This window comes from Neophocaena asiaeorientalis, unplaced genomic scaffold, assembly GCF_003031525.2.
Source record: "Neophocaena asiaeorientalis asiaeorientalis breed wild unplaced genomic scaffold, Neophocaena_asiaeorientalis_V1.1 scaffold26, whole genome shotgun sequence".
Taxonomy (NCBI): domain Eukaryota; kingdom Metazoa; phylum Chordata; class Mammalia; order Artiodactyla; family Phocoenidae; genus Neophocaena; species Neophocaena asiaeorientalis.
Window position 1 is genome coordinate 8,831,661 of NW_020173108.1, and position 15,550 is coordinate 8,847,210.

Below are 15,550 nucleotides of genomic sequence, written 5' to 3' on the forward strand. Positions count from 1 at the left end.
CAGTCCCTTTCGTTTTCTCTTCTTCTTCTGGGACCCCTAAAATTCGAATGTTGATGTGTTTAATGTTGTCCCAGAGGTCTCTGAGACTGTCCTCAATTTTTTCCATTTTTTTTTCTTTATTCTGCTCTGCAGTAGTTATTTCCACAATTTTATCTTCCAGGTCACTTACCCGTTTTTCTGCCTCAGTTATTCTGCTGTTGATTCCTTTTAGAGAATTTTTAATTTCATTTATTGTGTTGTTCATCATTGTTTGTTTGCTCTTTAGTTCTCCCATGTCCTTGTTAAACGGTTCTTGTATTTTCTTCTATTTCCAAGATTTTGGATCATCTTTACTATCATTATTCTGAATTCTCTTTCACATAGACTGCTTATCTCCTCTTCATTTGTTTGGTCTGGTTGGTTTTTACCTTGCTCCTTCATCTGCTGTGTATTTCTCTGTCTTCTTCTTTTGCTTACCGTACTTTGTTTGGGGTCTCCTTTTTGCAGGCTGCAGGTTCATAGTTCCCATTGTTTTTGGTATCTGCCCCCAGTGGGTAAGGCTGGTTCAGTGCGTTATGTAGGCTTCCTAGTGGAGGGGACTGGTGCCTGTGTTCTGTTGAATGAGGCTGGATCTTTTCTTTCTGGTGGGCAGGACTGCGTCAGGTGGTGTGTTTTGGGGTATCCGTGAACTTATGATTTTAGGCAGCCTCTCTGCTAATGGGTGGGGCTGTGTTCCTGTCTGGCTTGCTGGTTGTTTGGCATGGGGTGTCTTGCACTGGAGCTTGCTGGTCGTTGAGTGGAGCTGGGTCTTAGCATTGAGACGGGGATCTCTGGGAGAGCTCTCGCGGATTGATATTACGTGGGGCCCGGAGGTTTCTGGCGGTCCCGTGTCCTGAACTCAGCTCTCCCACCTCAGAGGCTGATGCCTGACACCCGGCTGGAACACCAAGACCCTGACAGCCACATGGCCAGGTACGTGGGGGAGTTTCTTGCCTTTTGGGAGGTCTGAGGTCTTCTGCCAGCGTTTAGTAGGTGTTCTGTAGGAGTTGTTCCACATGTAGATGTATTTTTGATGTATTTGTGGGGGGGAAGGTGATCTCCACGTCTTAACTCCTCTACCATCTTGAAGGTCCTCTTTTATTACTATTTTAGATTTTTAGTTTTCTGAATTAGTTCTACTACCACTAGCTTTCGTTTAATGTGTGTAAGTATAAGAGTTGGAGTTAGAATATAAGTATTCCCAACTCTTCGTCTCTTTTCATTATATTTCCATCAGAGAAAGGAGCACAGAATTGCCATTCATTCATTCATTCATCCCTTTTTTCACAACTGTTTAAATTCGTATCTTGTTAGAGAATGTAAAGACACATTTAATAGACATAATGCACTTAAAGCAAGGTCTTTATCTTTAAATTCACCACAGTCTTTCAGTTCTGCTGTGGGAAGTGTACACCCCATATCCATGCTTTTCCTTGTATTCTTTTGAAGGTTGTTTCCATTGCCTATCTAGAGCTGTTGGTGTACTATCCTAGTTAAAATTATAAATGATGATATCTAGGTAAAAAGCTGGAAGATCTAGAATTAATACTTCCCTGATTAACTCCTTTAATTCTTAGACAGCAGCATATTTATGGAGTTTTTTGGGTTTTTTTTTTGGTTATTGTTTTTGTTTTTACCATTAGGAAGACATATATGAAGATTCCACAGCACTTGAGATGAATAATCGTCACAAGTAGAGAGGAATCATATGTTACTTATTAGGTGAATAGTACTAGCAAAGGAAACGTTTCTTTAGAGAAGACTCAGAAACCAAATGTTCCCAATAAACTTTAGATACAAATTTGGCACTGATGAATTAATCATTTTAATCTTGACACACAGCTAGGTCTTTATTCTTTATTATTTATCCTCTCCTCCCTGTTTTGCTTTGTTTTCTCTTTTATACTTCAGAGATAGGAACGAGTTACATTTGTCTACATAGCTGGCCTCAGATAAAATAGAGATAATTAGTGTCTACAGAGAGATTCTAGTCTACATTTTATTCGTAAGACAAGAGCCACTATTGAAAATGATGATGATGATGATAGAAGAAGAAGGGAATAAGAAAGTGCAAGAAATTTCAAAAATTATTGTAGAGAATATTGGAAGGCTGGAATTTAAAGCCAATGAAAGCTACCATTCCGTAAATTGAAAATGAGAAAGAAAAGTTTAGAGACAAAGGATTAAACTGCGTGGGCCAAATACAGTGAAAATAGGAAGGAAAAGAAAAAAGGACATCTTTGAGACAATCTAATGAAAGCCTTTAAATTGAAGCAGCCCTACTAGGGCTATAGAGTAGAAATTTTTAAAATGGTCTAAGAAAGTCCTTGCGAAATTATAGAATACTGTTTATTAAGAGAAAATCCTAATTATTCCGAAGAGAAAAATTGGTTTACCTACAAAAGGATGAGAAATAAACTGGCAGAACAGTTTCTTAACAGCAACATGGGATGCTTAGAAAACATTGCCTTTTAGAGTTTGTAAAAAATGATTTTGTTTTGACCTATATCCAAAGTGTAAGGGAAAGATGAAAATATTTTGACATGCAAAGACTCAGTGTTTACCTCCTTAAATAAAATTCCTGAAACAATTACTTGAAGATCTTCTAGTAAAGACAAAACAAACAAATGCACACCCCTTCCCAAAACAAACAAACAAAAGAAAGGAAAACATGGGTTTCAAATCAGGGGACCTAACTCAGAAGTACCATCAAAAGTTAGCACAGAAGTAGTTGGATCTTGAAAACAAGTAGACTAAATTTATATCAGGATGTTGGAGGGCTCCAAAAGTAATCTTTTAGAAGGAAGTGGATTCATGTTGAAGAAAAGTATGATTAAGAAACAGAGCGATTTTCATGATTTTGTACTCTTAACAGCACTCTCTCTTAACAGCACATTCTGCAGGCATTTATACCCACTGTTCTACCAAAGGTGCCCCGTGTCAGGAACTCTAGTAATCTTCCATGTTGCTAAGTCTAGTGGTCAGTTATAGATCCTTGTCATACTTTACCTTTTAGCAGCTTTGGCACAGTGGATCAATTCTTTGGTCTAAAGCCCTGTCTTCATTTGACATCCACACTCCTGGATTTTTTCTTTTCTCTCACAAGCCCCTCTCATGGGTCGGTTTTCCTGATACTTCTTTTTCCCTGGCCTCTTAATTTTGGATCATCTCAGGGTTCAGCCCATGAACTTCTTTCCTTCTCCAAGCCTGCTTAGACATCTCTTCCAAGTTCAAGCCCTTTTGAATATTGTCCATATCCTGATAACTCCCAAATTATACTGGCAGTTCAGAATTGTCCAGTGAACTCCAACGTCCTATTTAACATTTCTACTTGAATATGTAATAGATATCTCAAATTTAACACATCCAGAACTAAACTCAAGATACTTTCTCCAAACCTACGTCTTCCACAGATTTTCCTGTCAGTTAATGTCAACACTGTTTTTCTAGTTGCCCAGGCTATAAAACGTAGAGTCAGCCTCAAATCCTTACCTTCTTTCATAACCTACATCAGAAAACTTTGTTGGCTCTACTTTCACAATATAGACAGAATCTGACCATTTCTCACCATCTGTTTTTACTCTGGTCCAAACCACTGTGATCTCTTGTCAGTATTGCCATAGCTTTCTAGCCAGTCTTCCTGCCTTTGACCTTGTTCCCCTTCATCTAAACACAGTAGCCAGGGCTCCCCTGGTGGCGCAGTAGTTGAGAGTCTGCCTGCCGATGCAGGGGACACGGGTTCGTGCCCCGGTCTGGGAAGATCCCACATGCCGCGGAGCGGCTGGGCCTGTGAGCCATGGCTGCTGAGCCCGCGCGTCCGGAGCCTGTGCTCCGCAACGGGAGAGGCCACAACAGTGGGAGGCCCGCGTACCAAAAAAAAAAATAAATAAATAAATAAACACAGTAGCCACAGTGTTCCTTTTAAAACAGAAGTTCTCTTCTCAGAACTGTTTGGTGGTTTTCCCTCTCACTCAAAATAAAACCTACATTTCTTCTATTATCCTGTAAAGACCTATGTTGTTTGTTCCACCTTACTCCCTTCTCCCTAATTAACTTTCTGACTTCATCTGTTACTTTTTCTCATCCTCATTCCATCCCAGACTTCTTGCTAAGGTAAATTCTGGAAATTCTTACTTCAGGATCTTCTTTTTATTCTGCTGAGAATGTTCTTTCCCTAGGTTTACACGTCGCTCCCTCCTCACAGGTGTTTGCTCAAATGATCCCTTCTCAGTGAGGCCTTCCCTAACCACACTACTTTAAACTGCACACCCTTAGGAGCTCTTTATTCTCTGCTCTATGTTGCTCCATAGTATTTATTGTCTAACATATCTTTATTTTTTACTTATTTGTTTAATGTCTATACCCCATACTGCAGTTTTAGGAGGGCAGGAATATTTGTCTATTTTGTTCATTGTTATATCCTCAGCACTGAAAATAGTGCCTGGAATATTGCCTTATTTCAAAGAAAAGACTGGGTAAAATACTCATGAACTTAAATCCATGGCCAGCCTTTGAGTCTGCATGTATTATTATACTGTGAATCTGTGAAGATTCAAGTTAATTGCACATTATTTTTCTTACTATTAAAACAATATTAATCAGAGCTTGTGTTTTTGCCAGTATGGTAGAATTATTTTCTTGATATTCCTTTACCCTTTAGCTATTGTTAGCCATCTGACTTGATTTAGCTATATTAGAACATTACTGTACAACCTATTGCTGAATTTATAATTTATACGGGAGGATATGTGTACTTTTATGTATGTTAATTTATAGCTATACATGGCTAGATGGATATATACAGTTAAACTAATTTTCAGAACTATCATCTTGTAACAACTTTAAGTTGGTGGTAGGCAGTTTAGCAATAGCTCGTTTTTAAGTAATTAAAGTATTTAATTAAAAAGCTAAGCTCTTGACAAACTTTAAAAAAAAGCACAGGTTGCAACTTTTAAAATAGTAAATAAATGGATTAACTTCAAAACAGATGAAGTCATTTTATACTTTGCATGGCAAATTTTAGTTCTTCTAATTTAGAATGGGTTTTTCTTTGGGATTAAAATATCTGAATGATCAATTGACTATTATTGTAAAGAACAAGTGTATCATTTTTATACACGTTAATTATTAATTGTCATAAGCCACTATATATTTTTAAAATGTACCACTATACATTTTTAAAATGAAGTTTGTATTCTTAGGGTTAACTTCTTTTAACAATGCCAGGGCTAAAGGAACTTAGTGTTTGATGGAGAAGCAGATAGTGTGTAGTAGACCCCCAAACAGTTTGGTCACATACCCCAATCAACACTTCTCCCAATATATTTGCTTATTTACTTATAAATTATTTGTGTGTTATTATCATTGTCAATCTTAAGGATGATATATACTTAAGGCAAGGTTTTTCAAGAGGATATCTAAATCTCTTTCAAATAGCCATCTTCATAGTTTTGAGGTTTTTTGATTGACTTGTCAGATCCAATTGTGTTTTTCTCTGTTATTATGGGCTAGCTAAGAACTTCACTAGGAGAAGTAGTATTAGTTTTGCTATTTTTGTTTTGTGCTGTATTATTACTATTTTGTTTAATCCATGGTTTCTTTGTAGGAATCTCCTGCAGCTTATCCATTGTGTGAGTAAGAACTAAATCACATCCATAATTCCACTGAACTGGGCACACAAAAACTGCCATATATGTCACAGTATACTGAAAAAGAGCCAGCAGGTAAGCAAGGTGTCTCTGTCAGTTCCTCTACATTGAGAACTTCATATTTTTCCTTCCAGATTCCTTGAGTACCATACGTGATGTGTGATCATCGTCTTACTTAAGGCTAGTTTCAATCCATGTATTGAATATTTATAAAGCTTAATTTCTAATTTTTGATACAAAAATGAGTATAAATAGAAACTCATATTTTCTTTCCATACCCCCTTGGCATCTATTGTGGAGACTATTCTTTTGGAGGTGTTGTTAAGGGTACTGGTCTGGAGTCATAATATTGGGTTATTGGAGAAGTTTCTTAAATAATTCATTTTAACCCTAGTTTTTTATTCTTTAAAATAAAATACAGTATCCACCTCAACAGGTTTGTGAGGGGATGAAGTAACAATGTAACACTTGGTATCATATATTATAATGTTACAAATACAGGTTTGTTTTTGTGCTTAAAATCAATTATATTTCTTATTCTAATGCAATAAAACAAAAATGTGTAACTTTTTCATTTATTGACTATTCCGTATACTGTGAGAAAATATTTTGTTTAGTTCCTGCATAATATATGTAAAACTCAATGGACTAAGCAAACTTTTACTATATGTATATATGAGATAATGTCCTACTCAGTAAAAGATGCTACTATTGCTACTATATATCCCTCAGGCATCAGAACTTAGTATTCGAGTTGTTCAAATGTTGATGGCTTTTTCTTTTCATACACACCATATGTATACCATTGGTAGTTTTGAAAAGTTTGACTTGGCTCACCACTGTTTTCTTTTGGAGAGTTTTACCTGACCCTGATCTTTGGGATATATTTTATTGTGGTCCCGTTAGTTCTTTATAATAGTACAGATACCATTTAAAGAAATTACTTGTTACCTTTGACTGGAATTTATTCACTTTTAATGTAATTGAAACCATCGTATCATGTACGTGTGAATAATTCACTCAACAAATATGTATTGAGCACTTATACATAAGGTACTTTGATAACTTGGAGAATCATTCTCCAATCCTTAAGGAGCTTTTACAGTATAGTAATTTGGCAAGTGGAAAAAAATTGGGGTAAGTAACATTATAAAAATCTGAAATACCTTAAAGGAACCAAACTTTAAGATATTTGGGGGGATAAGGGGGTCACATAACTCTCATAATGTAGTATTGCATGTTTTCTTTTCAGGTATGTTTTATATTACTAGTAAGGGGCATTAGATGTTCAGTAGCATATGATTTGGCAATATATGTTGAAACATTCATTACCCCAAATGTCAGAATAAGTCATTGCTGTGTCTCTTTTATTTTTAACTTTGTTTTTCAGCAATGGATCAAGAATCCAGCAAGGCGGCCTGGCCCAAACCAGCAGGAGGATATCAGACAATCACAGGCAGGCGATATGGCAGAAGACATGCATATGTCAGTTTCAAACCGTGTATGACCAGGCATGAAAGAAGCTTAGGTAGGGCTGGTGATGACTATGAAGTGTTGGAACTAGATGATGTTCCAAAAGAAAATTCCTCAGGTATGCAACATGGGATTATTTAAAAGCTATTAATAACCATGTAAGAATTGATCTTGTAATATTTGAAATAGTGAGTGGGTTTTATGTGTGTTTCTGAGTATAAATGCTATACATTTCCTATCAAGAAATTCATTTCAAAATTTTCTATTAACTTAATAGTGTATACATTTAAACATAGAAAAAGATAGAATATGGCCAATCAATAACTACATTGTCATGGCAGTGATTACATGTTGTCACATCCTTCAGCCAGAGGAATTCTTCATCTTTCAATCCAAAAAAATTTTTAATGTGAACTGAGTATATTTTTCCCTGCATATTACATTTAAATAGCTTTTTGTTTTATTTGTATCTCAATAATTTAGCTTGGTTAAGTTGATTCTTTTAGAATCATATAAAATATAAATGTCAAGTAATACATAGTTATTTAATTAAAATTTCCTAATTATTCATTAGTTTGAAAAAGTATTTTGCAGGTATCCATGTACTATAACTACACATTTTTGGACTGGAATGTCATCTTCCTCTTGTCCTGAGCAAACTTGATAATTCTAGGTTTTTTTTTTTAACTGTCATTTATATATAAGAATCTGAATTATTACCTAAGGTCCTTCTGTTAAAGCAGCCTTTTTGTGATATGATAAGACTTCCCTTCAGTTATTTATAAATTTTTGTTCCAACAGGTCTTAGCATCTTCATTTTTTGTTATTACATTAGTGATGGTAAAAGATAGTCATGTTTAAAGTAATTTGTGGAGTAGATAGGATTTTACTCTTGTCTCAGAATTCTGACAAACTATGACAAAGAGAATCAACATATTGACTCTTTTGTTGTTTTTCACTGATAGCTGTAACATAGTTAAAGTTAACTCATTGTAGGTATATTTTAACAATTCATTTTGGGGATAGAAATGTAATATTATGTATCTAGGGACTGAGATATAATCTTCTGAATTGACATAAAACACAGTAGAGTCTCATTTCTGTTAGGTCTGTATATAGCCTGTTCTTATATCTATTATAACCACCTTTTAAAATATCTACATGTAAAAAAAAAACTGCATGTAATAAAGTAATTTAAGTCTGAATTGCAACGTCCAACAACTGGGAGGGCAGATTGGTTACCCTGTGACTTCACTTATGCCTCTCATTGTTAGTCTCTCATTAGCCTCTCTTTTAAATGTCTTTTACAGAATGTTTTAGGTATTAGGATTTAGATGAAAAACCTACAGAAGACATCTGAGGGAGAGGATATTAAGAGGCTACACAGTGGCATAAATGAACTCATAGGGTAACCAGTCCGCCCTCCCAGTTAAGTTAGGGAGCCTATAAGCACCTGTCAGAGAAATTCACTCATATTCTCAAATAAGTAATAATTGGTATGATTTCTAGTTAAAGAGTCATTATTAAATAAAACATTATCTAAATTAACCCCTCTAAATATGTTTTCTTTTGTTCCCTATGAAGGTTCCAGTCCATTGGATCAAGTTCATTCTTCTTTACCCAATGACCCTTTATTTGAAAAAACTGAAGCAGAAATTGCCATTTGTGATACAGCATTGAATCAAACCATTGAGAGCAGTGCATCCTTTGCTGCAGTACATCATAGCGAGGAAGGCAGGGAGACCTTAGGAAGCAGTACGGATCTTCACAATCATTCTGAGGGAGAATATACTTCAGGAGTTTGTAATGCTTCAAGTGTCCAAAATGGAATTACATTGGTTCATACTGACTCTTATGATCCAGATGGCAGACATGGAGAGGATAATGACAGTCATCAGCTCTCTGCAGACGTTGTGGAAGGTGGTAGATATCAGGAAGCATTGGGCAATACAGTGTTTGAGTTGGAAAATGGAGAGGTAGAGGCATACACTGGTCTTTCACCGACAGTTCCCTCTTTTAACTGTGAATTAAGAGATGAGTTTGAAGAGGTAGATTCAGCACCTTTAGTGAAAAGTTCAACTGGTGATACTGAGTTTGTCAATCAGAACAATCAGGAATTTCAGAGGTTCTCTTCTGAAGATGAAGTGGTTAGAAAGAAACAACAAAATAATACTAGCCAGGAGAGACAAAGAGAAAATTCAGTTGAAGATTCAGCCTGTGCTCCCAGGCATATTTGCAGTGAGCAAAATACCAGTGATAGGGGCAAAAACCAGGGAAGTTCTCCTGAACAGGTAGTGAGGCCCAAAGTTAGGAAACTGATAAGTTCAAGCCAGGTGGACCAAGAAACAGGTTTTAATAGGCATGAGGCTAAACAAAGAAGTGTTCAGAGGTGGAGAGAGGCTTTGGAAGTTGAGGAAAATGGCTCGGATGACCTCTTAATAAAATGTGATGACTATGATGGAGAACATGATTGTATGTTCTTGGATCTGCCTTTCGCAAGAGTTACACAGAGAGAAACAGAAGATAACCAAATAACACCAGAAAATGGAGCCACAGGAAGGCAAGAAGTTGTGGATAACACGTTTTGGAATGGCTGTGGAGATTATTACCAACTGTATGACAAAGATGAAGATAGGTAAGGTTTCGTGCTGTGCTTTGTGAGATGGTTTAGTGAGCAAAGTGGTTTATTTCTAGTACCATGATATTTGGTGGATGGGCTGTCTGACATGGTCAGTGAGTTAGATATTTTGACTTATCAAATATTCTTATTTACTGAGTGGTAACCATACATGTAAACTACTCGTTAGTTTTTCACAGAAACTCTCTTTGAGGGATTTCAGGAGTTTACAGAAATTATAAGTTCAGGTAATGGTTATTCATTATTATAAAAAGAGCTACTTATTATTTCCGTTCATGGTATTTCAGTTAATAAAATGCAAGGTAAACATTTATTGTATTTAAAAAAATTTCTAAGCCAGTCTGGGTTTAAAAAGTGATTAAAACCACAGAAAATTTTGATTGGTAATATTGCATTAACTTTGCCAGTATTTACTAATATCACCTGTTTATTCTTCCTGTTGCTGTTCCTGTCACTGTTTATTTTTTACTTATTTTTGTTTAGCACTTAATTTTCATTAACAACTTTATGTGGTACATTCTATTATTTTCCGCATTTATAGATGAAACTGAGGCATAAGAGCACTTACTAACTTCCTAAGGTCACAAAGCTAGTAAAAGGTGGAGCTGGAATTTGATTATCTACTTATTGACTAACTCCAGGCTCTGTGTTCTTCACCACTATAATTTACTATTTTCAAGAGAACATATAACTTTTCTTATAATAAGCATTCTGTTTCCTCTTACATAGATTCCTTTTTTTCCAAACTGTAGGACAACAGAAAGAAGAGAGAAATGGAGAATTTCTTTGTCCAACTGCTGACTTTTCATTACCCCAGAGTCACTTTCACCTATCCTTTTAAGCTAGTGGGAACCCTTGCCATGCTCAATTACAGTGCAATTTCAAGATTTTATTAATTTAAAGAAATAGTTTTTTATAACTAGAAAGTACTACAAGGGAAGAAATTTATCCTTTTGAATATGAATGCATTTTATATATTTTATTTCATATCATAAAGTTAATAAAATCTTTTTGATTTTCATTGGATGTATGAATTAAGCTTCCGTAGTATAGTATAAGTAACTTGTAGAAACAATTAAAATATTTCTACTGCTATCTTGAAGTTTGTAAACTTCAAGGGTTAGCAGACAATATTTATGTAACCTACTATTTTCTAAGCTAAGAATAAAGTTAGTTAAGAACTTGTGCCTGAGACTTCCCTGGCAGTCCAGTGGTTAGGATGCTGCACTTCCACTGCAGGGGATACAGGTTCTATCCCTGGCTGGGGAACTAAGATTTTGTATGCCGTGTCGTGCGGCCAATTAAAAAAAAAAAAAAAAAAAAACTTGTGCCTGATTTATTTCTGTTTTTCAGTTTAGGTCCACAGTCTTTTATCCAAAATCCGCAAAGTTCTAAAAACAGAAATTGACAACAAAACCTGACCTAATATTAACTTACTTGATGGCAGATCTAGATCTAAATTAAAACGAGGACTATTTTCAAGTATTCATACATTTTGCTACAGAAATATGAAAGTGTTTGATTTCTGGGTGCTGGCTTAGACCCCAGTGGGAATTGTTAAGTAGTATTTCTAAGCATTTTTTACTACATTTTGCTTTTTTGAAGAAAATCATTTAATTTGGCTGTGCTTTCTCCATTATAGACACTAATCAAAAATAAAAGCTTCTTTTGTTTGCTTTTTATAGTTAGGCCTGATGTCATCTAATGAAGTTGATGAAATATTTACACTGTTTTCCACCCTCAAGAAAAAGGGTAGTTTACTTGGCTCTTGGTTGTTTTTTTTTTAATTATTTTATTTATTTTTTTTTTAACATCTTTATTGGAGTATAATTGCTTTACAATGGTGTGTTAGTTTCTGCGTTATAACAAAGTGAATCAGTTGTACATATATACATATCCCCATATCTCTTCCTTCTTGCGTCTCCCTCCCTCCAGGTCTTTTGTCTCCTTAGGTGGGTTTATTCCTAGATATTTTATTCTTTTCGTTGCAGTCGTAAATGGTAGTGTTTTCAGCTCTTCGTTTTTAAATTGATTTTTGTTGTTGTTGTTGTTAATAGTAGCATTGTTTTCTTTGCCTAGAATGATTCTGGCCTTTTAAGAGTTATAGGGTGTTGTCTTTGTATATTTATTTATAAGTTTTTTCCTTGAGTGATAATGTCAGTACTCTGAAAAATGACAGATTTTTTAATAAACAGAGTATAGATGAGAAAAACACAGTTGATAGAAACTTTTTAGTAATATATTGACTTACAGAGCCTATAGTTGGGTGTACTTAAATGATGGAACTAATTTTAGAGTATTCTTTAAGACACATCGAAATGACAGAAACACTTAATATTTTTTGTTTGTTTGTTTTTTAAGGCTTTCATCAAGGATAATGATTCTACCTAGGATTCTACCTATATATGCATCTGTAAGCCTTAAGATATATTTTAGGACCTCATTTAAATAGTCTGTACAATCTTGGGGAGTAATTCTATTTCTGTGCTACTGTTCCAGTTCCTCTGCCCTTACTCTCTGCAAGAGATCACAGTTCCAGGATGCCTTTTAATATGGCGCCAGATAAATGTTGAAATTTCATAGCTGTACACTCCTGTTTAGTTTCATTTTGCCACTTGTTCATCTTCCTAATGTTTTACTGTCGTTCTCCTAAGTTCTGGTATTTGCAGATTGGAGAAATGGGGAAACACAGTGACTCTCTCACCAGTACCTTGAGAAGGAAAGTATAAATAGCTTCTGCTTTGCGTCTGTGAGGGATTTTTGCATTTTCTCTGCTTTGTAAAACTTGAAGATGATATACTTGAGTTTTCTTGTCATGTTAGTATTATAATAACTACAGAACTCTCTTATAAAGAACATAAACTAAAATTTACTGTGACATTTCAAGGTATAGGAATTTTTGGCCCCTTAAAAAGTATATAGTTTATTCTTTACAACTGGAAAAATACTTTAATGAATGTACGGCCTGATTCCCTGAAATATTCTAAATGATCACTTAATCACATCTGAAACATTACACTTTATGGGATAAGCATTGTAGCTGGTTGTATTGCTCTGAGCTGTTTGACGAGAACTAAACGCCACCTTATTAAATTACAACTGCAAGGGGAATTTTAACAGGCAGCATATAATTACCAGACTTGGAATTAGACCGGAGCGTTAGGTTAATACCCTGCTCTTTTGAAATATACCCTGAGAACTTTAATAACTGTTTGAGGACGAGATCTTGAGTTTAAAAGAACCTTTCAGCCATGCCAGCACATTTTAACCTTAGGCCTAATTGCTCTGAAGAGAGGTTAACCACTTCTTATCTCTTAACCACTTCTTATAGTACTTGAGGTTTTTTGGCAGAGTTTTTGTCCCTAGGCCTTAACCTTGCTTAAAAGGTAAAAAACCTTACCAAAGATAAAAATGTCAGGACAACTTTTTTGTTGTTGTTGATGACTTTGGGAGAATAAAAAGAATATTGGTTATTTAGTTGATTACAATTTGATATACTTAAAAGGGATTTATTGAAATCCTCCCAGGGGTCACATTTTGTTTCAGGTACTCTGTAAATACAAATAATCATGATTCCTGTTGCCTTGGTGTTCACCAGCCTTATGAGGAAGACAGAATATACAGATAATTATCATGAGGCTAAATTAAGCTCCTTTCCTCTCCTGTATGTTTGCTGAAAGCCATGAAGAAAGCTCCTCTGATCTCGCTATCTCCCAACAAGTAAAACATCTATGAACAACCAAAACAAAGATCTTTAAGCACATGCTCTAATATTTTAGGAACACTTTATATCTTGTTTCCAAGTTCATAGAAGTTTAAAAGGAGTAAATTGGGGATAAATAACTTTGTTCCTCAGGCATGCTAGGGAGTCATAGATTACAATATTTTGATACTAGGGGAAAAGATCAGAAAGTTGTAAAAGGCAGGCAGAATTCAAAAAGAAAAACCAGGGACTTCCCTGGAGGTCCCATGGTACTGCCAAGGGCTCAGGTCTGATCCCTGGTCAGGGAACTAAGGTCCCACAACCTGCCTGGCACAGCCAAAAAACCAAACCATTTGGGCCTTATTTACAAAATTAAGTAGACATAGATTTGAACAGCTTCCATTTGTATTACTTTATTACAACATAGTTCAGTGTTAGTACTAGTAAAAAGTCCCAAACTGTTAGATTATGTTTAGTATACTATTTTGGAAAATGCAGAGAATTATATAATATGTTTTAATATAATTTCCTTCCAGAGTATTTTCAATAAAATTCAAAAGTGTTTTTGATCCACAGATGGTCAGATAAGAAAATTACCTAAAACTTCACTCTTCCCTAAGCTCCTATATAGTTGAGTTTTTGTGGATGTGATAAATATCAAAGAAGACAAACAAACCATTCCTTGGGGGACTTAGGGAATAAGAGGTTGCTTTTGCCTGGTTTTACTTCTGTATCTTATTTATACCTAGATTTGTACATAAAATGTTTTGTCTAGAAACCACATATAATTTTATTTATGTGAAAAAGGTTTTTTGATTCACAATTGAATCTGTAAAGAGTGTAATACTTGAGTAAGTTATAGTTTTTTGCTCTTGCATATACCTCTAAATGTTAATGGGAGACAGTACTAAGGAAAGACCATATAAAAGTCACAGTGGTATTTTAGTTTTTACTTTGAAAAATTTTTAATGTTTGACTCATATGCTTTTATAATCAAGAATAAATGGGTCCTCGTTAGTCCATGACCATTTTGTGTCCTGTTTGTTCTGTTGGTTGTTCTCCTTGAAAAGTTATTTTAAAATCTTTTCTCTTTTTGCTTTTAGTTCCTTATACTCCTGTCATTCTTAGTGGATAACTTTGTCTCTGCTTTCCTGGAGATACTGAAATAATTAAATGTGAACTTTCTTGTTTTCCTCTCCTCCATCAGAATACATATTAACATACTAACATATTAGAATATGTTGGTATTGGTTCCTATTTTAAATTTCTTCTTCAGTGAAGAGAGCTGACTTTTCTCATTCTGTGCCTGCAGTCATATCTGACACCTTACATATCTGTTACCTTTACTCCTGGGTTCCTTTTCTAAATCCTGGGGGCAGCTTTCATTGATCTTGCTCCCTCTTTTAACTACTTGCCTGTTTATATTTTCTCTGACACTGCTGAATTTTCAGAATAAATGTTCCACATACTCTGCTTCTGTTCCTTCACTATCCACTATTATTAAATGCCTCAAAATCTAACTCCCTGTATTATTTCTATATTCTCCCATGTTAACGGTGACCTCCCAATTTCCATAGCCAATTGATTTTTTTCTCTACCCATTTTCTTTGACTTCAGTGCTACCATTGAGCTGTTTGCTCACCCTTTTCTGCTCCATGGTTTCTCTTCCATTGACCTGTGTTTGATGCTTCTTTGCTGCATCTTCTTTGGGGTCTGCAAACTTTTTTAAAAAGTTTGACCAGATAGTAAGTATTTTAGGCTTTGTGGACCAAAAGGCAATATTGAGGATATTATGTGGATACTTGTATGACCATTTTAAAACGAAAAAAACATCCTTAGCGTCCGGGCCACTAAAAAACAGACAGGTGGCCGGATTTGGCTTCTGCTCCAGGGCATAATTTGCTGACCTCTGGTATAAAGCTGTTGGGTGACCAGGAGGCTGATACTGCTATTCAGTAAGACCAGAGGATGTCAAGTAGATTTTCTTTGGTAGAGAAAAGAGGAAAATGGTGGTGTGCTGGTAGGAAATCCAAATGAAATTTCTAAGCAAACCGCTTATATAATGAAAGA

General features: G+C 35.3%; 1 protein-coding gene across 1 annotated transcript in view; it reads left to right on the plus strand.

Annotated features, from left to right (window-relative positions):
• The first annotated feature begins 739 nt into the window (after positions 1-739).
• PJA2 (praja ring finger ubiquitin ligase 2) overlaps positions 740-15,550 on the plus strand; it is a 55,058-nt gene continuing 40,247 nt past the window's right edge. The window contains exons 1-4 of the mRNA XM_024743336.1: positions 740-951; positions 5,624-5,741; positions 7,057-7,257; positions 8,724-9,774. Coding sequence (XP_024599104.1) covers positions 5,711-5,741; positions 7,057-7,257; positions 8,724-9,774 — 1,283 coding nt within the window. The 5' untranslated portion in view covers positions 740-951; positions 5,624-5,710. The remainder of the gene's footprint in view (positions 952-5,623; positions 5,742-7,056; positions 7,258-8,723; positions 9,775-15,550) is intronic.